Source organism: Arachis hypogaea, chromosome 19, assembly GCF_003086295.3.
Source record: "Arachis hypogaea cultivar Tifrunner chromosome 19, arahy.Tifrunner.gnm2.J5K5, whole genome shotgun sequence".
In the NCBI taxonomy this organism is placed as follows: domain Eukaryota; kingdom Viridiplantae; phylum Streptophyta; class Magnoliopsida; order Fabales; family Fabaceae; genus Arachis; species Arachis hypogaea.
The window spans coordinates 8,610-34,023 of record NC_092054.1 but is presented as its reverse complement, the minus strand read 5'-3'; the positions used below and the strand labels follow the sequence as shown (position 1 = coordinate 34,023).

Genomic DNA, 25,414 nt, shown 5'->3' with positions numbered 1-25,414 from the left:
ACCCTGAAAAATATAAAACAATAATAAAAATAAGAAGTCATCGAACAATAAACAAGATACAATAATTAAATGAAAGACTAGCCGCGTTACCTTGATTCTTACCATTAATATCCAATCATTCACAACACTTCTTTAACATACTCAAGAAACAGCAATGCTTCACATAGAACTCAGAATATGAAACGGCCTTTCAAAAACTTAAGACAATGTTGTCTTCACCACCGATCTTACGAAAACCAACCTCGGTGAAATGAAACAATTTTATAGTAATTTTATGCTAAATGAATTAAATAAAAAAACGAAAAAGAGATCCATTGATAGAATTTTATTTCAATCTTTTTGCATGTATCTTTTTAAATATTTGTCTAAATATTCTTATAAAAACTCAAATAAAATATACAAGTTATTTATTGAATATACAATTTGTTTGCTACTTACAAATAAATCTTTTTGGACTATTTTTATAACATTCTTTTAAAAGTTTATTTATTGGTTGTACTTTTTAGAATTATTTTTGTTAGAAATATAAATTTTTGAATATTATTTCGGTAGTTTAATTTTTTATTAATGTATAAAAAATACATTAAAATTTTAAATTTTGTGTATATTTTATGAATTTTTTTTTTCAATTGGTGATTGTAAATTCTAATATGTATCCGTAAAGGCGTAAACAGTTAAACCCTTAATTTTCTTAACAAATATCCTTTGGTATTTTTTACTTAACTTTTTCTTTAATTATGATAAAAAAGCTATAGGAGTACTTAAATAATCTTAATGATTTTTATTAACAAAATAATCTAATGATATATAGATTGAATTTGGAAAATAATTTTATTATGAACTTTTTTTTGGCTACTGTATCTTGCACGAGATTTTTTTTGGGTAGGAGAGATCGAACAATTCCAATTTTAAGTATTATATCATAGTCCAGATACAATATATTTAGATTTAAGAGACAACATATTTAACCAGCTCAATAAAAATCTCAATCGCTATTATATACTAAATTTAAACCATTTAATTATGCTAGTACATGATAAAAGAGAAAAAGAAAAAAAATTCTAAACAGCTCATGACAATTATCTCAAAAGATAGCTAAATTCTTAACAAAAAAAATCTACTTCAATTTCTGAGTTTTATTTTTATGGACTAATTAGTCTTTGTGTCAAAAAAAATTAATATTATTTTTTTTTGACACAAAAACTAATCAAATCTCAAAAAAAAGATCAAAGATAAAAAATCGGATTAAATATTTTTTTTGGGAGCTCGTAGTATTGTCATTAATTAAAAAAGAAAGTAATATCGGAAACTGGGCCGAATGGTGTATTGGGTTTCAGCTTTCAAATATTGAAGGGCGATAGAGCCCACCGAGTGAGTTGTTTCTAGATGCCTAGATGGATTAGCCAAAGCGAAGGAAAGGGGAAAGACGGAAGTTGAAATACAGGAAGAAAAAGGTTGGTTTTGGTGATCGAACTGGAAGATGAAGGTCCGTTCGGAAAGGGAAAAGACGAAAGTGGTGATTAGGCATTTGCCTCCGTCTCTGACTCAATCTGATCTCCTCCATCACATCGATAATCACTTCGCTTCTCGCTACAATTGGTTTTCTTTCCGCCCCGGCAACACCAGGTACTTCCCCTTCCTTCTAAGTTCTAATTCTCCCCTTTTTTTTCCTTCAAAGAAATAATTCATTCATAGAATAAAATGGAATTTATAGGACATCATTTATTGATTGCTATTACTTATTATGCTCTTTACTTTTTCGTTTTCTTTTTTTTTTTAAGTCGTTTGTTTTGTCACCTCATGTGTTCCATGGAGGGAGGGTTCCATCCGTTATTATTATTATTATTATTATTATTATTATTATTATTATTATTATTATTATTATTATTATTATTATTATTATTATAGAGATATATAGTTAGACACCGTCTAGCCTCTAGGATCTAGCTGAGCTGAGCTTACTCGAGCAGCGATGCCAAAGAGAAATGAACCAACATGCTATTGCTATACTGACCCAGCCTTGTTTTGTTGGCTTGGCTGCATCTGCACCATTTTTTTTCATTGAATATACTTTAATAAATCCTAGGGCTTTAGATCAAGTTGTAGTTGTTGGCTCTCGGACACTTTTAATCTTGCTGGTCAAATTATAGTTCCATCTTCCTCTTTTTACGTTGGACTGAAACAAAGCAGAACATAACATTGAAATTGCAATTTCTGCATGCTATAATAATATTTGCAGCCACAAGAACCAGAGGCATTCTCGAGCTTATATAGACTTCAAGAGTCCTGACGATGTTTTTGAGTTTGCTGAGTTCTTTGATGGACATGTTTTTGTCAACGAGAGAGGTAATTCACGAGGCATATTTTGTCCATAACTGTTTTGATGCCAATCATTTGTGTGAACACTTAGACGAGTTTGTTTGCTCTGTTGTGGTGGATAATTTTTTTTTCCTTGAAACATGAGTGATGTTTTCTGTACTATTTTTTAGCTTTCTAAAAGGCCTATGCTTGTTGCAACTTTAATTGATTGTTTCCATGACAGAATTCATTTAGTGGACTTAAAATTCCACCTCGTCTATAGATCAATCAACATTTTTCACAAATTTTATGAACAGAGGCCCATATTTTCATATTTATCATTTCCTTCAATTTTGAACTTCTATTCTAATCATACCCCTCAAAACCAATAATATTGAAGTTAAAAAAAAAGTCTAAATAAAGAATTTATATAAAACTTTATGTGCTGTTTGTTTTACTTTTCTGTATTTAATGTTGAATGTTTTAATGGTATTCAAAATCTTAATGTCTAGTATTCAATCAGGTGCGCAGCATAAAGCAATAGTAGAGTATGCACCTTCTCAGCGTGTTCCAAGACCAACTACGAAAAAAGATGGTCGTGAAGGGACTATATATAAAGGTATTAATGTGATTTAACTTTTTGTGGTCTAATTGTTTAAATGTTCTAATGCTAGGTAGTTAGGGGTTTACAACATGTGCACTTTTCATTTAATCCCCTTGTCTTTTTGCCCCTGATGACAAGGACAGATCCAGACTACCTTGAGTTCCTCAAATTCATTGCAAAGCCTCCTGAACATCTTCCCAGTGCAGAAATACAATTGGAAAGAAAAGAAGCTGAGCAAGCTGGTTAGTTATAGCTTCACCAAATTTATTTGATTAAAAGTCAGTAGGCAATAAGTCATAAGATTGAGGTTAAACAAGTCCATGAAGATTTATCTGAAGACATATTTCAAAATTACCATGCCTAATGGTCTCCTTCATTCTAGGGGCCAACAAGGAAGGACCTATTGTCACACCCTTGATGGAATATGTTCGTCAGAAACGTTCTGTTGACATTGGTGCGCAGGTAATGATTCCAGGTCTACTTTTATGTCATTAGTTAAGACTCTCAATGTTGCATTTAATTTGCAGCTGATTGATTTATTGATAAGGTGTTTTATTTCATCTTCTTGTTGTTTAACCTGATTCAGACAACTGTTAGAAGTTTAGTGAATTAATTATTATATTGTATCTTTACGCCCATGTGCTTTTACTAGGCTTCTGCTGGCTATGTTGAGTTTTGATTAGAATTATGATGGTTTTACAAACTAAGGGTCTGTTTGGTTTGTGTTTTATTTTTGTTTTGAGGGTTTTATGAAGGAAAAAGTACAGACAGAAAATGGAAACATAAAACTAGTTTTTATTGTTTTCACTTTTTTTTCCTTCATAAAATTGTGAAAACAGAAAACCCTGGAAATGAAAACAGAAAACATTTTCTGAAACCAAATAGGGCCCAGAGATTTGAACAATTATATTTCAAATGTTTAAGATATGCTCGTGCACGCACTTAATATGCTTTAACATTTCAAAGACAGCAATGCGTGATAATGGCTGCAAGTGGGATTGACACTTGCTGATATCAGGATTTAATTTTGCTTAAAAAGAGTGACATTTTGTATAAATTTAATTAATAATAGTATGTAAAAATGTTAACCATTTCAATTTATTAAGTTTAGGCAGAGATGGACACCCACTTTGCGTCAATGTTATTTGAAAGCATTTTTATGCCTTTTTAATTAAGCCATTAATTGCATTCTTACTTGATGCAAAGCTTCCAAATACGGGGAAGGTTTACACTTGTATTTATCATGATGAATGGATCTTCTTGTATTTTGTAATCTTGAGAGAGCATTGAATGTTATGGGTTTTGATGATCTATTACTGATTGGTTGGTGAACATATGATTAAGTTATGATTGGTGAGTTGGGTCTTATAAATCGACAACAGTTGAGCTGGAATGGGCTTGTCTTCCTCACCTGCTGAGTAAAATTATTCTAGTCCTATATCAATTTAATTTGTTACATTGCAGATAACATAAGTTTGGATGGTTTATCATGGTTGTTATTTAACAATACTCCATATGTTATGGCTTATTAATCAATGATAGGCTTTCCCAGTCACCACAAAAGGTAGCAGAAGTGCTAGAGCTGCTATGCGAGGCAAGCTTGGCTCAGGCAATACCAAACGAGGCTTGGAAAAGAAAAAAGTAAGTCTTAGTAATTAAAAAGAATGCATTTTCTATAAATTGGCTTATTTTGAATGCCTTGACATTTTCATAGAAGAATTAATTTTTCTGTCAATACTATAAATACAAGATGAACATGCTGTCAATGGTTCACTTCATTCTGAGGATACATTTTAGCGGGCCTTGAGCTTTAGAATGACTCTGAGCCTTCTTCTATAAAAACAGAAAGAAATAAAGGATTGAGGCTTCAAGAAATCAGTCACTGCTAAATGTCTTTGTACGCCAGTGGCATTACATGACTAAGTTTGAATTAGCTTTGTTTTTTTCTTTTCTCTTTAATAATTGATTGTTTCTAATCAATGTTCCCTTCATTCTTCCAAAAAATAGCAGATGCTGTGACTTGTTGAAATTGTTTCTGATTTTCAGTATGTTCAAAAGGACAATGTAAAGGATGCCACTCGAAAAGAGTCCAAAGACAAGTCAGCCTTCACTGTGGTCCCCCGGCGAGAGGATCAATCAGCTGCTTCGAATATAAAAGGAATATCTGAACTTGAAACTTGTAATTTGACTTTTCTTCCTTTCTATTTTGTTTGATTAGCTTTTTCCTGTGAATGCCTTTGGTTCATATGTGCTTAAGTAGAGGAGTAGAAGATGAATCTTTAATTCATACGTGCTTATATACACACACGCGCGCGCGCACACACACACACTCTCAAATATGTATACTCATTCATCTCAGCTAATATTACTTTTTTCCCACCATGAATGAAGTACACGGCATTGAAGGTCCAATTTCTGGAATCCCGGTGACTTCTGACTCGGGAAAGAAAAAGATCCTTCTTCTGAAAGGAAAACAACGGGAAATTCCTATTGTAGGTTTTGTTTTACCCATAAAGGGTCCCTTCCTTTTCTACAGTATTAATACGATGCTGATCTCCATTTTTCATGCATTTTACTGGACTTCAGTAACCCCCCCCCCCCCTCTTTTTTTTTCCCTTATGAGAAGTGATTTCGGATGTCCTAAGTCACCCATATGTACTTTTAGACCCTTACTCAAACATGGGGTGAGCTGATTGCTGTGAATTTGTTATTAAGAAATTTTTATGGCACTTTCAGACCACTGAGGGTGTGATAAAGCAGCAAAGTATACAATCTGGAAATTCAGCTGGTTCAACTACTGCAAAACAGAACCAGAGGCGTGAAGCTAGTGGAAGGTTGATTAGGAGCATACTTCTAAATAGTGAGGCTCGTCAAAGTCAACCTTCAACTGTGACCCAACATAAGATTCAAATCTTAAGTTCAGATAATGGAAAGCGACCTGCTCGTTCTTTGGAAAGCAGCAAACTTAATGCTGAAGGGGATTCCAAAAGATCTTTGGATGAAAAGTTTGTAAAAAAGGATACACATGGTTTGGGTAGTGTTGGTGAGAAAATAGAAAAACGTACAAGAAACAAGGATAGACCTGACCGTGGTGTTTGGACACCTCTTCGTCGTTCTGATGTTTCACATGCTGATAATGAGCAGTCACCATCCTCATTGATACAGCCTACTCTTCCTGAATCAGGTGAAGGTTTGACCTTTTGACTGTGCATTGAGTTTACCAACAAAATAGACAATATATCTTATCTAATATTTCTTTTGAAATTAATACCCTACTTGAAATTTGGCATAATAAAATTTGTTTATCCTCTGGTTTTGGCAGAGGTAAAAGAAAATGTTACTGCTGCAAACAGGAATGGGGAATCTTTAGCTTCCATAGTTGGACGTAGCAGTACCTCTGTTGAGAATGGTTGGTGCTCTTTACTGATTATGGCTAATTATGAAAGAGTCATAATATACACCGTAGTTTCTTTCTTGCCTTATGATAATGGATTACGGATACGTGATACGTCCCTCAACTGATCGTTTGAATTGTCTAGGTCCTCAAAGGAATTTTACTCGCCGAGGAGTTTCCCATATAGGGAAGGATGATGTTGCTGTCAGTTTAGGTGATGGGAAGGCATCCAAAAAAGGTGGTGGTGGGCATGGTGCTCACGAGGTATACATTTCAACTGCTAATGTACTTTCTCATGCCTCTTCCTTGATTAACCGATTAAAGTGCTTATTGTGTCTGCAGAAACAAGTCTGGGTTCAGAAATCATCTTCAGGATCCTAAAAATCCAGATCTGGTAAGTCATTACTCATTTCCCACCTATGTTTATCATCTGATATCTCTTCTAGTCTTGAAACAGTGGGGGTGTTTTATTGAAAATCTTAAGTTCTTGATGAAGTTTTCTATTTTGTAAGCATACTTTAACCCTGTGCTTTTTAGTCTTTTCTTTCTCCGTTTATGAAGAAGGTCACTATCTTTTGTTTGTGAAACCATTGTATTGGTTTAAATCAGTGTGTTGAATGCAACGTCAATGTTGCACATATCCCACTGCTCATAAGTTATGACATTCATGAGTTTTTGCAACTTGCGATACCAATGTTGCTTCAAATTTGTGTTGGACACTCTTAAAATTTTACTACCCGAAGTGGGTTGACCATGACATTTTTCTTATCCGGGTATATCTGGTTGTGCTTGATTCATTTTCTTTTCTAAAGTGTGCAAAATCCCCCCCCCCCCCTCTCCCTTTCTCTCTTTTCCCCCCTTCTCCTTCTTTCTCATTTTTTCTCCTTTTTTGAGAGTCTTAAAGTATGCAAATTTGATATAGTGGTTTAACAATTTACAATATCAGGGTAATAATTCCTAGAAGTTTTGAGGGGATCATTCCTGCTATGTTGGGCTGTGACCGTCATTTGGTATATCATCCACAACTAATTCAGGTCAACCAAAGGCTTAGCGACTTGTAAGGTTCGTTAAAAGGACTACTTAAATTTTATTTATGGAACTACTTGAATGTTCTTTATGGAACTTCTTTGTATTGAGATAAATTAATCATTAAATTTAACAGAAAGATCCAGTTTTTGCCCAAGGTAGCGTGCGCAATGAAGGAAAAACAATGTTACATTACAGACCTCGTTGACATGGTTATTTACTGAAACAGAGTGGCATGGTTAAGCATGTTGGTGGGCTTGACCTTACACTGTTCGTGTCTCCTTATATTGTTGAGTATTTGAAAGTCGGGAAATGTCACTGTTTGGGATGTATGCTTACCATGAGTCTGACAGTGTATGCTTGGAAGTAAAAAATGCAGCGTTGTCTCGTTCAGTTCCCATTCAGCTGAATACCATTTTGTGTTAATATTATTATAGCAGTGGAGATATATTCAAAATTAGACCTGCAATGGTAAGTGCTGTGAGTTGCTCAAAATGCCAAACGCCGATAGCTATTTAGTATTTACTCCTATTTTAATTTCTGTCAAAGATCAAGCAATAAAAAAGTTGCGAGTATCCTTGTGCAAAACATTCACCTATTTAATGCTAAAATTATTGTTACCTGAAATTAAGTACATTCATGGCAGGTGACCTACATTTTTTGGTTAATTGAATTTCTGTTTAACTGTTATTGTTGTTCTTACATGATATAATCAGGATTATTGGCCATGTTTCTTACCTATGAAGTACGCACATTGAGTCATTGACATAGATAAAGGATATCATGCGAAGATGTGGACATACCAATTTTAATTTTTTTATAATATATAAAGGCGCAATATACATATAAAATACTTTTAAAAAAGTTTCAATAATTTTATAATATTATTTTGATATTAAAATATAAATTAATTTTATTAAATGTTTTTTTAATATTTTTTAATTGTATAAAATATTTAAAATAATTTTATTTTTTAATAAATAATGTTATTTTGAAATTTATTTAAAATAATATTGTAAATTGTTATTATTTAGGGTTTAGGGTTTAGGGTTTGGGGTTTATGGTTTAGGGTTTAGGGGGTTTAGGGTTCGGGGGTACGGGGGTTCGGGGGTCGGGGGTCGGGGGTCGGGGGTACGGGGGTCGGGGTTCGGGGGGTTCCGGGGGGTTGGGGGTTGGGGGTTCCGGGTTGGGGGTTTAGGGTTTAGGGTTTCGGGTTGGGGGTTTTGGGTTTAGGGTTCCGGGTTGGGGGTTTAGGGTTTAGGGGTTTAGGGGTTTAGGGTTTAGGGCTTAGTGCTCGGGTTTAGGGTTTAGGGGTTAGGGGTTTAGGGGTTTAAGGGTTTAGGGCTTATGGCTTGGGTTTAGGGTTTAGGGGTTGGGATTAGGGGTTGGGGTTTGGGGTTTGGGGTTTGGGGGTTGGGGTCTGGGGTCTGGGGTCTGGGGTCGGGGGTCTGGGGGTTCTAGGGTCTGGGGTCTGGGGTTTGGGGTCTGGGGCTCGGGGATCGGGGTTTTTTTAGGGTTTAGGGGTTTTTTAGGGTTTTTTTGGGGTTTGGGGTCCGGGGTCCGGGGGGTTTGGGGTTTGGGGTTTGGGGTTTGGGTTTTGGGGGTTTTGGGGGTTTTGGGGTTTAGGGGTTTCGGGGTTTTGGGTTTTTGAGGGTCTAGGGTCTAGGGTTTTAGGGTTTTAGGGTTTTAGGGTTTTAGGGTCTAGGGTCTAGGGTCTAGGGTCTCGGGTCTCGGGTCTCGGGCTCAGGGCTCGGGGCTCGGGGCTCGGGGGTCTGGGGTCTGGGGTCTGGGGTCTGGGGTCTGGGGTCAGGGGTTTTAAGGGGTTCGGGGTTCAGGGTTCCGGGTCGGGGGTCGGGGGTCGGGGGTCCGGTGGTTTTGGGGGGTTTGGGGGTTTGGGGTTGGGGGTTGGGGTTTGGGGGTTGGGGTTTTGGGTTTTGGGTTTGGGATTTGGGGTTTGGGGTTCAGGGTCCAGGGTCCAGGGTCCAGCGTCCAGGGTCCAGGGTCCAGGGTTTAAGGGTCCAAGGGTTTTAGGGTTTAGGGGTTTAGGGGTTTAGGGTCTGGGGTCTGGGGTCTGGGGTCTGGGGTTTGGGGCTTAGGGCCTAGGGCCCATGGCCCAGGGCCCAGGGTCCAGGGTTTTAGGGGTTTAGTGTCCAGGGTCCAGGGTCCAGGGTTTAGGGTCCAGGGTCTAGGGGTCTAGGGGTCTAGGGTCTAGGGTTTAGGGTTCTCGAGGGTTTTTTAGAGTTTTCTATGGTTTTCGAGTGTTTCTCTAGTATTTTCGAGGGTTTTCTAGGATTTTCTTGGGTTTTCTAGGGATTTCTGAGGGTATTCTACGGTTTTCTAGGTTTTTCTAGGAGTTTTCTAGAGTTTTATAGGCTTTTCTATGGTTTTCTACGATTTTCTAGGATTTTCTAGGGTTTTTTTAGGGTTTTCTATGGATTTATAGGGTTTTCTATGGTTTTCGAGGGTTTTTCTATGGTTTTCGAGGGTTTTTCTAGGGTTTTCTGGGGTTTTCTAGGGGGTTTTCTATGGTTTTCTAGGGTTTTCTTGGGTTTTCTATGGTTTTCTACGATTTTCTAGGATTTTCTAGGGTTTTTCTAGGATTTTCTTGGATTTTCTAGGGTTATCTATGGATTTATAGGGTTTTCTATGGTTTTCGAGGGTTTTCCTAGGATTTTCTAGGGTTTTCTTTGGATTTATAGGGTTTTCTATTGTTTTCTTAGGGTTTTCTAGGGTTTTCGAGAGTTTTTTAGGGTTTTCTATGGTTTTCGAGGGTTTTTCTAGGAATTTTTAGGGTTTTCTAGGTTTTTTTAGGATTTTCTAGAGTTTTCGAGGGTTTTTCTAGGGTTTTCTAGGGTTTTTCTAGGGTTTTGAGGGTTTTTTAGGGTTTTTCTAGTATTTTCTAGGGTTTTTTAGGATTTTTGAGTGTTTTTCTAGGAGTTTTCTAGGGTTTTCTATGGTTTTCTACGATTTTTTAGGATTTTCTAGGGTTTTTCTTGGGTTTTCAATGGATTTATAGGATTTTCTATGGTTTTCAAGGGTTTTTCTAGAATTTTCTAGGGTTTTCTAAGATTTTCTGGGGTTTTCTATGATTTTCTATGGTTTTCTTGGGTTTTTTAGGGTTTTCTAGGGATTTTCTAGGGTTTTCTATGTTTTCTACGATTTTCTAGGATTTTCTACGGTTTTTCTAGGATTTTCTAGAATTTTCTAGGGTTTTCTATGGATTTATAGGGTTTTCTATGGTTTTCTTAGGGTTTTCTATGGTTTTCGAGGGTTTTTCTAGGATTTTTTAGGGTTTTTTAGGGTTTTTCTGAGTTTTTTTGGGGTTTTTTAGGGCTTTCTAGGGTTTTTTAGGGTTTTCTGGGGTTTTCTTGGATTTTCTAGAATTTTTAAGGGTTTTCGAAGATTTTCTTGGGTTTTTTAGAGTTTTCTAGGAATTTCTGAGGGTTTTCTAAGTTTTTCTAGGAGTTTTCTAGGGTTTTCTAGCATGTTTTATGGTTTTCTACGCTTTTCTAGGATTTTCTTGGGTTTTTCTAGGGTTTTCTTGGGTTTTCTATGGATTTATAGGGTTTTCTATGGTTTTCTTAGGGTTTTCTTGGGTTTTCGAGAGTTTTTTTTGGGTTTTCTATGGTTTTCGAGAGTTTTTCTAGGACTTTCTAGTGTTTTCTAGGGTTCTTCTTGGGTTTTCTAGGATTTTCAAGGGTTTTCTATGATTTTCTTGGGTTTTTTAGGGTTTTTTAGAGATTTCTGAGGGTTTTCTAGGGTTTTCTATAGTTTTCTATGATTTTCTAGGATTTTCGATGGTTTTTCTAGGATTTTCTAGGGTTTTCTTTAGATTTATAGGGTTTTCTATGGTTTTCTTAGGGTTTTCTAGGATTTTCTAGGGTTTTCTAGGATTTTCTAGAGTTGTCGAGGGTTTTTTAGGGTTTTTCTAGTATTTTCTATGGTTTTCTAGGGTTTTTCTAGGGTTTTCGAGGGTTTTTTAGGGTTTTCTATTCTTTTCGAGTAGTTTTTTTAGGATTTTCTTGGGTTTTCTAGGATTTTCTTGGGTTTTCTAGGGCTTTCTAGGGATTTCTGAGGGTATTCTAGGTTTTTAGGGTTTTATAGGGTTTTCGATGGTTTTCTACGATTATCTAGGATTTTCTAGTATTTTTCTAAGATTTTCAAGGTTTTCTATGGATTTATAGGGTTTTCTATAGGGCTGCACATGGATCGGATAATATCCGCAGATCCGCGGTAATTATCCGCATCCGATCCGAATTTCGCGGATATTATCCGATCCGCAGAGTCATCGGATCGGATCAGATCCGATCCGCACTGTGGTAGGATCGGATCGCGGATTTGGCAGTGATACCCGCGGATCCGATCCGCAGATCCGCATAGATCCGCACATGACCCATCATATAAATAGCTAATGTTATGTTATTGTGAGTTGTGACCTAACCCTAAATCCCTCATTACGGCGCTCCTCACCTTTTTCACTCTCTGAAGTCTGAACTCTGGACTCTCCTCTCAATCTCAGATCCTCACTCACTTACTCAGACTCTCAAACTCTGGCTCTCCTTCTCCTCTCTGATCGGCTCTGCCTTGCTCTATCACTAGTGTTCGCTGTCCATCACCGTCTCCTAAGATCATTATTTACTGTTCTTCCAGGCTCCAGCTACACGGTCGTTGCCTCCTCCATCGACGCGGTGGACGGCGGTCGCGTCGTTCTCCATAGGCGTTCTTCATATGTCGCGTTCTTCACTAGCGCAGCGCTCACGGTCGGTGGTCTCCTCCAGTAGTGCGGTCACCTCCTCCAACGCTCACGGTCGCGTTCATCATTTCTTGTTCTCTCCAAGCAGCTTCGTGAATCTGTCAGAGTCAGACCAGCCGTCCTTCTTCTCCATCGTTTTTGCTCTCGGCTCTTCAACTGATCAGGTATTATGGGTAAATTAATTTTATTTTATTTTCTCTTTTTAAAATTATTTTAATAATTGATGAAATTGTTGGCTATTTTTAGGAAAATACTTCATGACTTCAAATTACTAGTGATTTTCACAAAATGTAGTCCTTTATTTAAGAGCAACCAACTTCATTTCATGATCAATAGATCGAAGAAGTATTGCATCAGATAATAGAGAACCAATGATATGTTTTGAGCCAATTTGGAAGATAGAAATTAAGCATTACTTTGGCTACATAATTATTAACTTATTCCTTGTAAAGTCTCTTTCTGAAGGTGTCAACTATGGTGGCCTGAATTCTAATATTTTCAATTTAGTTATTAGATATGGGATGTAATTTGTAAACTTTATTTCTGATGGTGGGAAAAATGTTGGATTCATATCTCAAATGTCAAGTAATTAAGTAATCCTTGAAGACAATACCATGTGATTTCCCATTTGCTGTCTCTATCCATAGACCCTATGAAGGATATGGTTTGATTTCATTGTTTGTTCTTATAATGATAATAATATTAATATTTGTAAACTGATATAGTGTTATGGCTTATTTTAAAGTACTTGAATCATTGTGTTATATTGTTATTATGTAATAAAATCTGTAAATTTAAATGGTTTATTCAACTGTAAACAGATATGGCACTGAGGGTTTATATGGTTTAAAGGTTTAATTGGAAGATGAAGTGGCGGAAGATTTTAGTGGATTTGATATATTGAGGTGGTGGAGAGGAAAGACTTTGAGGTATCGTGTTCTCTCTTGCATGGCTAGAGATATATTAGCCATTCCTGTTTCTACTGTGGCATCTGAGTCAGTTTTTAGCACGGGAGGTCGTGTCCTTGACCCTTATCGCAGTTGTTTGAGTCCCACCACTATAGAGGCGTTAATTTGCACTCAAAATTGGTTGAAGCCTGCTAAGATATTGGTTGAGCTTGATGAAGGAGATGCCGCTGTTAAATTCAGGTATATAATGAATTAGTTCATTTGTATTTTATTAATTATTATTCATTTTTTGTCTTTCATTTTAGAGCATTGACATACCATGACATATTTTGTTATTGTTGAATTGAATAGAATTTTCTGGAGTTACTAGTGTCGGAGATCCTGAAGTTCAAAGTGGAATGCAATCTCATCAACCATCTTAGGTATTCAATGGTGCTTGTACTGTATTGGTATATAATAATTTATTATTCTAACATGTTTTACTAATTTTTCTCACTTGTTATTTCTTAATAGGAATGAATGCTTGCTGATATAGTGTCAATTGGAAGACTGGAAGAGATGTGTCAATTGGAACTTGTTGAGTTGCTGTTTTAGTGTTTTTAGTATGCTGGAATTGCTGTTTTAGTATGATTTAGTGTGCTGAATTGTTGAGTTGCTGTTTTAGTATGTTAAATTATTGATTTGATGTGTTGTTTTACCAAGTGTTGTCATAAATTATTGTATTTTTAATTTTTAATTGCTAAGTTGCTGTTTTATTTTTAATTTTTAATTTTATGATATTTATGGACATTTTTTTCAAAAACAGAAAAAAACAGGGCCTTAAAACAAATCTTTTATTACACGGATATATCCGATATCCGATCCGACCTAAAAAAACGCGGATATGGTATCCGATCCGATCCGATGGGAGCAGTGCGGATCGGATAGAATTTTAGCCTATATCCGATCCGTGTGCAGCCCTAGTTTTCTATGGATTTATAGGGTATTCTATGGTTTTCTTAGGGTTTTCTATGGTTTTCGAGGGTTTTTCTAGGATTTTCTAGGGTTTTTTAGGGTTTTCCTGAGTTTTTCTGGGGTTTTCTAGGGTTTTTAGGGTTTTCTGGGGTTTTCTTTGATTTTCTAGGATTTTTAAGGGTTTTCGAAGATTTTCTTGGGTTTTTTTGGGTTTTCTAGGGATTTCTGAGGGTTTTCTAGGTTTTTTTAGGAGTTTTCTAGGGTTTTCTAGCATGTTTTACGGTTTTCTACGCTTTTCTAGGATTTTCTTGGGTTTTTCTAGGGTTTTCTAGGGTTTTCTATGGATTTATAGGGTTTTCTACGGTTTTCTTAGGGTTTTCGAGAGTTTTTTTAGGTTTTCTATGGTTTTCGAGAGTTTTTCTAGGATTTTCTAGTGTTTTCTAGGGTTCTTCTTGGGTTTTCTAGGATTTTCAAGGGTTTTCTAGGATTTTCTAGGGTTTTCTATAGTTTTCTATGATTTTCTAGGATTTTCGAGGGTTTTTCTAGAATTTTCTAGGGTTTTCTTTAGATTTATAGGGTTTTCTATGGTTTTCTTAGGGTTTTCTATGGTTTTCTTAGGGTTTTCTAGGGTTTTCGAGAGTTTTTTAAGGTTTTCTATGGTTTTCGAGGGTTTTCTAGGATTTTCTTTGGTTTTCTAGGGTTTTCTAGAGTTGTCGAGGGTTTTTTAGGGTTTTTCTAGTATTTTCTATGATTTTCTAGGGTTTTTCTAGGGTTTTCGAGGGTTTTTTATGGTTTTCGAGTATTTTTTTAGGATTTTCTTGGGTTTTCTAGGATTTTCTTGGGTTTTCTAGGGCTTTCCAGGGATTTCTGAGGGTATTCTAGGTTTTTCTAGGGTTTTCGATGGTTTGCTACGATTTTCTAGGATTTTCTAGGGTTTTTCTATGGTTTTCTATGGATTTATAGGGTTTTCTATGGTTTTCTTAGGGTTTTCTATGATTTTCGAGGGTTTTTCTAGGATTTTCTAGGGTTTTCTAGGGATTTCTGGGGTTTTTCTACGATTTTCTAGGATTTTCTAGGGTTTTTCTAGAATTTTCTAGGATTCTCTAGGGTTTTCTATGGATTTATAGGATTTTCTATGGTTTTCTTAGGGTTTTCTATGGTTTTCGAGGGTTTTTCTAGTATTTTGTAGGGTTTTCTTTGGTTTTCTATGGTTTTCTTAGGGTTTTCTACGGTTTTCGAGAGTTTTTTAGGGTTTTCAATGGTTTTCTAGGTCTTTTCTAGGATTTTCTAGGGTTTTCTAGAATTTTCTAGGATTTTCTAGGATTTTCGAGGGTTTTTCTAGGGTTTTCTAGGACTCTCTAGGGTTTTCTAGGGTTTTCGAGGGTTTTTTAAGGTTTTCTATGGTTTTCGAATGTTTTTCAAGAGTTTTCTAGGATTTTCTTCGGTTTTCTAGGGATTTCTGAGGGTATTCTAGGGTTTTCTAGGTTTTTCTAGGAGTTTTCTAGGGTTTTTTAGGGTTTTCTATGGTTTTCTACGATTTTCTTGGATTTTCTAAGATTTTTCTAGGATTTTCTAAGGTTTTCTAGGATTTTCTGGGGTTTTTCTGGGGTTTTCTAGGATTTTCTTGGGGTTTCTAAGGTTTTCTAGGGGTATTCTAGGGTTTTCTATGGTTTTCTACGATTCTCTAGGATTTTCTAGGGTTTTTCTAGGATTTTCTAGGGTTTTCTATGGATTTATAGGGTTTTCTAAGGTTTTCTTAGGGTTTTTTATGGTTTTCGTGGGTTTTTCTTGGATTTTCTAGGGTTTTCTGGGGTTTTTCTGGGGTTTTCTAGGGTTTTCTGGGGTTTTCTTGGGTTTTCTAGGGTTTTCTAGGGGTTTTGTAGGGTTCTCTATGGTTTTCTACGATTATCTAGAATTTTCTAAGGTTTTTCTAGGATTTTCTAGGATTTTCAAGGTTTTCTATGGATTTATAGGGTTTTCTATGGTTTTCGAGGGTTTTTCTAGGGTTTTCTAGGATTCTCTAGAGTTTTCGAGGGTTTTTCTAAGGTTTTCTAGTTAGGGTTTTCTTGGGTTTTCTAGGGTTTTCTAGTTGTTTTCTAGGATTTTCAATGGTTTTCTATGATTTTCTACGATTTTCTAGGGTTTTTCTAAGATTTTCTAGGATTTTCTAGGGTTTTCTATGGATTTATAGGGTTTTCTATGGTTTTCTTAGGGTTTTCTATGGTTTTCGAGGATTTTTCTAGGATTTTCTAGGGTTTTCTATGGTTTTCGAGGGTTTTCTTTGGATTTATAGTGTTTTCTTAGGGTTTTCTATGGTTTTCGAGAGTTTTTTAGGGTTTTCTATGGTTTTCGACGTCTTTTCTAGGATTTTCTAGGGTTTTCTAGGATTATCTAGGGTTTTCTAGGGTTTTTCTAGGGTTTTCTGAGATTTTCTAGGACTATCTAGGGTTTTCTAGGGTTTTCGAGGGTTTTTTTAAGGTTTTTCTAGTATCATCTAGGATTTTCTAGGGGTTTTCTATGGTTTTCGAGGGTTTTTTAGGGTTTTCTATGGTTTTCGAGTGTTTTTCTAGGGTTTTCTAGGATTTTCTTGGGTTTTCTAGAGATTTCTGAGAGTGTTCTAGGGTTTTCTAGGTTTTTCTATGAGTTTTCTAGAATTTTCTAGAGTTTTCTATGGTTTTCTACGATTTTCTAGGATTTTCTAGGGTTTTTCTATGGTTTTCTATGGATTTATAGGGTTTTCTATAGTTTTCTTAGGGTTTTCTATGGTTTTCGAGGGTTTTTTAGGATTTTCTAGGGTTTTCTAGGATTTTCTGGGGTTTTTCTAGGGTTTTCTAGGTTTTCTTGGGGTTTCTAGGATTTTCTAGGGGTATTCTAGGATTTTCTGTGGTTTTTTACGATTCTCTAGGATTTTCTAAGGTTTTTCTAAGATTTTCTAGAGTTTTCTATGTATTTATAGGGTTTTCTAAGGTTTTCTTAGGGTTTTCTATGGTTTTCGAAGGTTTTTCTAGGATTTTCTAGGATTTTCTAGGGTTTTTTGGGATTTTTCTGGGGTTTTCTAGGGTTTTCTAGGGTTTTTTAGGATTTTCTGGGATTTTCTTGGGTTTTTTAGGGTTTTCTAGGGGTTTTGTAGGGTTCTTTAAGGTTTTCTACGATTATCTAGGATTTCTAGGTGTTTTCTAGGATTTCCCAGGATTTTCATGGTTTTCTATGGATTTATAGCGTTTTCTATGGTTTTCGAGGGTTTTTCTAGGGTTTTCGAGGGTTTTTTAGGGTTTTTCTAGAGTTTTCGAGGGTTTTCTAGGGTTTTTCTAGAGTTTTTGAGGGTTTTTTACCGTTTTCTTGGGTTTTCTAGGGTTTTCTAGGGGTTTTCTAGGATTTTCTATGGTTTTCTACGATTTTCTACGATTTTCTATAGTTTTTCTAGGATTTTCTAGGGTTTTCTATGGATTTATAGGGTTTTCTATGGTTTTCTTAGGGTTTTCTATGGTTTTCGAGGATTTTTCTAAGATTTTCTAGTGTTTTCTAGGGTTTTCGAGGGTTTTTCTAGGATTTTGTAGGGTTTTCTTTGGATTTATAGGGTTTTCGATGGTTTTCTTAGTGTTTTCTACAGTTTTTGCGAGTTTTTAAGGTTTTTTATGGTTTTCAAGGTCTTTTCTAGGATTTTCTAGGGTTTTCGAGGGTTTTTCTAGGGTTTTCTGGGGTTTTCTAGGACTTTCTAGGGTTTTCGAGGGTTTTTTAGGATTTTTCTAGTATTATCTAGGGTTTTACTAGGGTTTTCGATGATTTTTTAGGGTTTTCTATGGTTTTCATGTGTTTTTCTAGGGTTTTCTAAGATTTTCTTGGGATTTCTAGGGATTTCTGGGGGTATTCTAGGGTTTTCTAGGTTTTTCTAGGAGTTTTTTAGGTTTTTCTAGGGTTTTCTATGGTTTTCTACGATTTTCTAGGATTTTCTAGGGTTTAGGGTTTAAGGTTTTCTGTTGTTTTTTACGATTCTCTAGGATTTTCTAGGGTTTTTCTAGGATTTTCTAGGGTTTTCTATGGATTTATAGGGTTTTCTAAGGTTTTCTTAGGGTTTTCTATGGTTTTTGAAGATTTTTCTAGGATTTTCTAGGATTTTCTGGGGTTTTCTAGGGTTTTTTAGGGTTTTCTGGGGTTTTCTTGGGTTTTTTAGGGGTTTTGTAGGGTTCTCTATGGTTTTCTACGATTATCTAGGATTTTCTAGGGGTTTTCTAGGATTTTCAAGGTTTTCTATGGATTTATAGGGTTTTCTATGGTTTTCGAGGGTTTTTCTAAGGTTTTCTAGAATTTTCTAGAGTTTTCGAGGGTTTTTCTAGGGTTTTCTATGATTTCCTAGGATTTGCTAGGGTTTTCGAGGGTTTTTTAGGGTTTTTCTAGTATTTTCTTGGGTTTTCTATGGTTTTTCTAGGTTTTTCGAGGGTTTTTTAGCGTTTTCTAAGGTTTTCGAGGGTTTTCTATGGTTTTCGAGGGTTTTTCTAGGATTTTGTAGGGTTTTCTTTGGATTTATAGGGTTTTCTATGATTTTCTTAGGGTTTTCTACGATTTTTGAGAGTTTTTTAGGGTTTTCTATGGTTTTTGAGGTCTTTTCTAGGATCTTCTAGGGTTTTCTAGGATTTTCTAGGGTTTTCGAGGGTTTTTCTAAGGTTTTCTGGGGTTTTCTAGGACTCTTTAGGGTTTTCTAGGATTTTCGAGGATTTTTTAGGGTTTTTCTAGTATTATCTATGGTTTTCGAGTGTTTTTCTAGGGTTTTCTAGGATTTTCTTGGGTTTTCTAGGGATTTCTGAGGGTATTCTAGGGTTTTCTAGGTTTTTCTAGGATTTTCTAGGGTTTTTCTAGAATTTTCTATGGATTTATAGGGTTTTCTATAGTTTTCTTAGGGTTTTCTATGGTTTTCGAGGCTTTTTTAGGATTTTCTAGGGTTTTCTAGGATTTTCTGAGGTTTTTCTGGGATTTTTTAGGGTTTTCTTGGGGTTTCTAGGGTTTTCTAGGGGTATTCTAAGGTTTTCTATCGTTTTCTACGATTCTCTAGGATTTTTTAGTGTTTTTTTAGGATTTTCTAGGGTTTTCTATGGATTTATAGGGTTTTCTAAGGTTTTCTTAGGGTTTTCTATGGATTTATAAGGTTTTCTTAGGGTTTTCTAGGGATTTATAGGGTTTTCTTAGGGTTTTTTAAGGATTTATAGGGTTTTTCTAGGATTTTCTACGGTTTTCTGGGGTTTTTCTGGGGTTTTCTAGGATTTTCTAGGGTTTCTTAGGGTTTTCTGGGGTTTTCTTGGGTTTTCTAGGGTTTTCTAGGGGTTTTGTAGGGTTCTCTATGGTTTTCTACGATTATCTAGGATTTCAGGGGTTTTCTAAGATTTTCTAGGATTTTCAAGATTTTCTATGGATTTATAGGGTTTTCTAGGGTTTTCTTGGGGTTTCTAGGGTTTTCCAGGGGTATTCTAGGGTTTTCTATGGTTTTCTACGATTCTCTAGGATTTTCTATTGTTTTTTTAGGATTTTCTAGGGTTTTCTATGGATTTATAGGGTGTTCTAAGGTTTTCTTAGGGTTTTCTATGGATTTATAAGTTTTTCTTAGGGTTTTCTAGGGATTTATAGGGTTTTCTTAGGGTTTTCTAAGGATTTATAGGGTTTTTCTAGGATTTTCTAGGATTTTCTACGGTTTTCTAGAGTTTTTCTGGGGTTTTCTAGGGTTTCTTAGGGTTTTCTGGGGTTTTCTTAGGTTTTCTAGGATTTTCTAGGGGTTTTGTAGGATTCTCTATGGTTTTCTACGATTATATAGGATTTTTAGGATTTTTCTAGGATTTTCTAGGATTTTAAAGGTTTTCTATGGTTTTCGAGGGTTTTTTTAGGGTTTTCTAGGATTCTCTAGAGTTTTCGAGGTTTTTTCTTGGGTTTTCTAGGGTTTTCTTGGATTTTCTAGGGTTTTCTAGGATTTTTCTAGGGTTTTCGAGGGTTTTTTTAGTGTTTTTCTTGGATTTTCTAGGGTTTTTCTAGGATTTTCGAGGGTTTTTTAGGGTTTTCTTGGGTTTTCTAGGGTTTTCTAGAGGTTTTCTAGGATTTTCTATAGTTTTCTACGATTTTCTAGGGTTTTTCTAGGATTTTTTTGGGTTTTCTATGGATTTATAGGGTTTTCTATTGTTTTCTTAGGGTTTTCTATGGTTTTTGAGGATTTTTCTAGGATTTTCTAGTGTTTTCTAGGGTTTTCGAGGGTTTTTCTAGGGTTTTCTGGGGTTTTCTAGGACTATCTAGGGTTTTCTAAGATTTTCGAGGGTTTTTTAGGGTTTTTCTAGTATTATCTGGGATTTTCTAGGGTTTTTCTAGGGTTTTCGAGGGTTTTTTAGGGTTTTCTATGGTTTTCGAGTGTTTTTCTAGGATTTTCTAGGATTTTCTTGGGTTTTCTAGAGATTTCTGAGGGTATTCTTGGGTTTTCTAGGTTTTTCTAGTTGTTTTCTAGGGTTTTCTAGGGTTTTTCTATGGTTTTCTATGGTTTTCGAGGGTTTTTTAGGATTTTCTAGGGTTTTCTAGGATTTTCAGGGGTTTTGCTGGGGTTTTCTAGGATTTTCTAGGGTTTTCTTGGGGTTTCTAGGGTTTTCTATGGTTTTTTACGATTCTCTAGGATTTTCTAGAGTTTTTCTAGGATTTTCTAGGATTTTCTATGGATTTATAGAGTTTTCTATGGTTTTCTTAGGGTTTTTTATGGTTTTCGAGGGTTTTTCTAGGATTTTCTAGGGTTTTCTGGGGTTTTTCTGGGCTTTTCTAGGGTTTTCTAGAATTTTTTAGGGTTATCTGGGGTTTTCTTGAGTTTTTTAGCATTTTCTAGGGGTTTTGTAGGGTTCTCTATGGTTTTCTACGATTATCTAGGATTTCTAGGGGTTTTCTAGGATTTTCTAGGATTTTCAAGGTTTTCTATGGATTTATAGGGTTTTCTATGGTTTTCGAGGGTTTTTCTAAGGTTTTCTAGGATTTCCTAGAGTTTTCGAGGGTTTTTCTAGGGTTTTCGAGGGTTTTTTAGGGTTTTTCTGGTATTTTCTTAGGTTTTCTAGGGTTTTTCTAGAGTTTTCGAGGGTTTTTTAGCGTTTTCTTGGATTTTCTAGGGTTTTCTAGGGGTTTTCTAGAATTTTTGATGGTTTTCTACGATTTTCTAGGGTTTTTCTAGGATTTTCTAGGATTTTCTAGGGTTTTCTATGGATTTATAGGGTTTTCTATGGTTTTCTTAGGGTTTTCTATGGTTTTTGAGGATTTTTCTAGGATTTTCTAGGGTTTTCTAGGGTTTTCGAGGGTTTTTCTAGGATTTTGTAGGGTTTTCTTTGGATTTATAGGGTTTTCGATGGTTTTCTTAGTGTTTTCTATGGTTTTCGCGAGTTTTTTAGGGTTTTCTATGGTTTTCGAGGTCTTTTCTAGGATTTTCTATGGTTTTCTAGGATTTCCTAGGATTTTCTAGGGTTTTCGAGGGTTTTTCTAGGGTTTTCTCGGGTTTTCCAGGACTTTCTAGGATTTTCGAGGGTTTTTCTAGTATTATCTAGGGTTTTCTAGGGTTTTCTAGGGTTTTCGATGGTTTTTTAGGGTTTTCTATGGTTTTCAAGGATTTTCTATGATTTTCTTGGATTTTTAGGGATTTCTAGAGATTTCTGAGGATTTTTTAAGGTTTTCTAGGGATTTCTGAGGGTTTTTTAGGTTTTTCTAGGAATTTTGCTTGTGTTTTCTATGGTTTTCTACGATTTTCTAGCATTTTTGAGGATTTTTTTAGGGTTTTCTAGGGTTTTCGAGAGTTTTTAGGGTTTTCTATGGTTTTCGATGGTTTTTCTAGGATTTTCTAGGATTTTCTAAGGTTTTCTAGGATTTTTAGGGTTTTTCTAGGGTTTTCGAGGGTTTTTTAGGATTTTTCTAGTATTTTCTGGGATTTTTTAGGGTTTTCGAGGGTTTTCTAGGATTCTCTAGGCTTTTCTAGGGTTTTCTAGGATTTTCTAGGGTTTTCGAGGGTTTTTCTAGGGTTTCCTAGGTTTTTCTAGGCTTTTTCTAGGGTTTTTGAGGATTTTTCTAGTAATTTCTAGGATTTTCGAGAGTTTTTTAGGGTTTTCTATGATTTTCGAGGGTTTTTCTAGGATTTTCTACGGTTTTCTAGGGTTTTTCTGGGGTTTTCTTGGGTTTTTTAGGGTTTTCTAGGATTTTCTAGGGTTTTCTACGCTTTTCTAGGATTTTCTAGGGTTTTTCTAGGATTTTCTAGGTTTTCTAGGGTTTTTTTAGGGTTTTCTAGGGTTTTTGAGGGTTTTTCTAAGGTTTTCTAGGGTTTTTAAAGTTTTCTAGGATTTTTCGAGGGTTTTTTAGAGTTGTTCTAGTATTTTCTAGGATTTTCGAGGGTTTTTTAGGGTTTTCTATGGTTTTCGAGGGTTTTTCTCGGATTTTCTAAGATTTTCTAGGGGTTTTCTAGGGTTTTCTAGCGATTTCTGAGGGTATTCTAGGATTTTCTAGGAGTTTTCTAGGGTTTTCTATGAGCTTCTACGCTTTTCTAGGATTTTCTAGGGTTTTTCTAAGATTTTCTAGGGTTTTCTAGGGTTTTCGAGGGTTTCTCTAGGGTTTTCTAGGGTTTTCTAGGTTTTTCTAGCGTTTTTCTAGGGTTTTCGAGGGTTTTTTAGGGTTTTTCTAATATTTCTAGGATTTTCGAGGGTTTTTTAGGGTTTTCTATGGTTTTCGAGGGTTTTTTTAGGATTTCCTAAGATTTTCTAGGGTTTTTCTAGGTTTTTCTTGGGTTTTCTAGGATTCTCAAGGATATTCTATGATTTTGTTGGATTTTTTAGGGATTTCTAATGTTTTTTAGGTTTTTCTAGGAGTTTTCTTGTGTTTTCTATGGTTTTCTACGATTTTCTAGGATTTTCGAGGGTTTTTCTAGGGTTTTCTTTGGATTTATAGGGTTTTCTATAGTTTTCTTAGGGTTTTCTAGGGTTTTCGAGAGTTTTTTAGGGTTTTCTATGGTTTTCGAGGGTTTTTCTAGGTTTTTCTAGTGTTTTCTAGGATTTTCTAGGGTTTTTGAGGGTTTTTCTAGGGTTTTCTAAGATTTTCCAAGTTTTTCTAGGGTTTTCAAGGGTTTTTTAGGATTTTTCTAGTATTTTCTAGGGTTTTCAAGGGTTTTTTAGGGATTTCTATGGTTTTCGAGGGTTTTCTAGGATTCTCTAGGGTGTTCTAGGATTTTCTAGAGTTTTTTAGGGTTTTTCTATGGTTTTCTATGGGTTTCTAGGGTTTTCTAGGTTTTTCTAGGGTTTTCGAGGATTTTTCTAGGATTTTCTAAGGTTTTCTAGGGTTTTTCTAGGGTTTTTTAGTGTTTTCTAGGGTTTTCTACGCTTTTCTAGGATTTTCTAGGGTTTTTCTAGGGTTTTCTAGGTTTTTAGGGTTTTTCTAGGATTTTCTAGGATTTTTGGGGTTTTTTAGGGTTTTCTAGGGTTTTTAAAGTTTTTAGGGTTTTTATAGGGTTTTCAAGGGTTTTTTCTAGTTTTTCTAGAATTGTCTTGGATTTTCGAGAGTTTTTTAGGGTTTTCTATGGTTTTTGAGGGTTTTTTAGGACTTTCTAAAGTTTTCTAGGGTTTTTCTAGGATTTTCTAGGGTTTGTTAGGATTTTTTAGGGTTTTCTACGGTTTTTCTAAGGTTTTCTAGGTTTTTCTAGGGTTTTCTAGGATTTTCTAGGGTTTTCGAGGGTTTTTCTATGGTTTTCTAGGGTTTTTTAAAGTTTTCTAGGGTTTTTCTAGGGTTTTCGATGGTTTTTAGGGTTTTTCTAGTATTTTCAAGGATTTTCGAGGGTTTTTTAGGGTTTTCTATGGTTTTTGAGGGTTTTTCTCGGATTTTCTAAGGTTTTCTAAGGTTTTTTTGGGTTTTCTAGGGATTTCTGAGGGTATTCTAGGATTTTCTAGGTTTTTCTAGGAGTTTTCTTTGGTTTTCTAGGCTTTTCTAGGATTTTTTAGGATTTTTCTAGGATTTTCTAGGGTTCTCTAGGGTTTTCTAGGATTTTCTAGGGTTTTTCTAGGGTTTTCTAGAATTTTCTAGGGTTTTTAGGGTTGTCGAGGGTTTTTTTAGGGTTTTCGAGGGTTTTTCAGGATTTTTCTAGTTTTTTCTAGGATTTTTGAGAGTTTTTTAGGGTTTTCTATGGTTTTCGAGAATTTTTCTAGGATTTTCTAAGGTTTTCTAGGGTTTTCTTGGGTTTTCTAGGATTTTCAAGTGTTTTTTAGGGTTTTCTAGGGATTTATGAGGGTTTTCTAGGAATTTTCTAGGGTTTTCTACGCTTTTCTAGGATTTTCTAGGGTTTTTCTAGGGTTTTCTAGGGTTTTCTATGGATTTATAGGGTTTTCTATGGTTTTCTTATGGTTTTCTAGAGTTTTCAAGAGTTTTTTAGGGTTTATTATGGTTTTCGAGGGTTTTTCTAGGATTTTCTAGGGTTTTCTAGAGTTTTTCTTGGGTTTTCTATGATTTTCAAGGATTTTCTATGATTTTCTTGAATTTTTTAGGGATTTCTAGGGATTTCTGAGGGTTTTTTTAGGATTTTCTAAGAATTTCTGAGGGTTTTTTTAGGTTTTTCTAGGAGTTTTCTTGTGTTTTCTATGGTTTTCTACGATTTTCTAGAATTTTCGAGGGTTTTTCTAGGTTTTCTAGGGTTTTCTTTGGATTTATAGGATTTTCTATGGTTTTCTTAGGGTTTTCTAGGGTTTTCGAGAGTTTTTTAGGGATTTCTATGGTTTTCTAGGTTTTCTAGGATTTTCTAGGGTTTTCTAGGATTTTCTAGGGTTTTTGAGGGTTTTTCTAGGGTTTTCTAGGATTTTCTAGGGTTTTTCTAGGGTTTTCGAGGGGTTTTTTAGGGTTTTTCTAGTATTTTCTGGGGTTTTTTAGTGTTTTTTATGGTTTTCGAGGGTTTTCTAGGATTTCCTATGCTTTTCTAAGTTTTCCTAAGGTTTTCTAGGATTTTCTAGGGTTTTCGAGGGTTTTTCTAGGGTTTTCTACGGTTTCCTAGGTTTTTCTAGGCTTTTTCTAGGGTTATCGAGGGTTTTTTAGGTTTTTTCTAGTATTTTCTCGGATTTTCGAGAGTTTTTTAGAGTTTTCTATGGTTTTCGAGGGTTTTTCTAGGATTTTCTACGGTTTTCTAGGGTTTTTCTAGGGTTTTTTAGGGTTTTCTAGGGTTTTCTATGCTTTTCTAGGATTTTCTAGGGTTTTTCTAGGGTTTTCTAGGGTTTTCTAGGTTTTCTAGGGTTTTTCTAGGGTTTTCTAGGGATTTTGAAGGTTTTCTAAGGTTTTCTAGGGTTTTTAAAGTTTTCTAGTATTTTTCGAGGGTTTTTTAAGATTTTTCTAGTATTTTCTAGGATTTTCGAGGGTTTTTTATGGTTTTCTATGGTTTTCGAGGGTTTTTCTCAGATTTTCTAAGATTTTCTAGGGATTTTCTTGGATTTTCTAGGGCTTTCTAGGGATTTCTGAGGGTATTC

At 35.4% G+C, this 25,414-nt stretch overlaps 1 protein-coding gene and 1 long non-coding RNA gene across 2 annotated transcripts; both read left to right on the top strand.

Moving 5' to 3' along the window:
* Nucleotides 1-1,117: 1,117 nt before the first annotated feature.
* On the top strand, nucleotides 1,118-7,949 carry LOC112752104 (regulator of nonsense transcripts UPF3). Its single transcript, XM_025801523.3, has 14 exons — nucleotides 1,118-1,626; nucleotides 2,240-2,346; nucleotides 2,822-2,917; nucleotides 3,046-3,144; nucleotides 3,285-3,364; nucleotides 4,445-4,543; nucleotides 4,949-5,081; nucleotides 5,294-5,394; nucleotides 5,639-6,086; nucleotides 6,225-6,311; nucleotides 6,442-6,560; nucleotides 6,639-6,690; nucleotides 7,243-7,358; nucleotides 7,459-7,949. Exons 1-12 carry the CDS (start codon nucleotides 1,481-1,483, stop codon nucleotides 6,675-6,677), a joined length of 1,554 nt encoding a protein of 517 aa, XP_025657308.1. The 5' UTR covers nucleotides 1,118-1,480; the 3' UTR covers nucleotides 6,678-6,690; nucleotides 7,243-7,358; nucleotides 7,459-7,949.
* A 3,335-nt stretch (nucleotides 7,950-11,284) lies between these two features.
* LOC112747302 (uncharacterized) lies at nucleotides 11,285-13,791 on the top strand. Its single transcript, XR_003174867.3, has 4 exons — nucleotides 11,285-12,239; nucleotides 12,897-13,223; nucleotides 13,335-13,405; nucleotides 13,497-13,791. It is a non-coding gene; the product is annotated as an uncharacterized lncRNA (long non-coding RNA).
* Nucleotides 13,792-25,414: the final 11,623 nt, after the last annotated feature.

Bases quoted from the DNA above. Each gene is read 5' to 3' on its own strand.
- LOC112752104 (XM_025801523.3), top strand. From the start codon at position 1,481: ATGAAGGTCCGTTCGGAAAGGGAAAAGACGAAAGTGGTGATTAGGCAT. The intron at 2,918-3,045 runs GTATTAATGTGA...TGACAAGGACAG, and splicing joins TGAAGGGACTATATATAAAG to ATCCAGACTACCTTGAGTTC. The intron at 3,365-4,444 runs GTAATGATTCCA...AATCAATGATAG, and splicing joins CTGTTGACATTGGTGCGCAG to GCTTTCCCAGTCACCACAAA.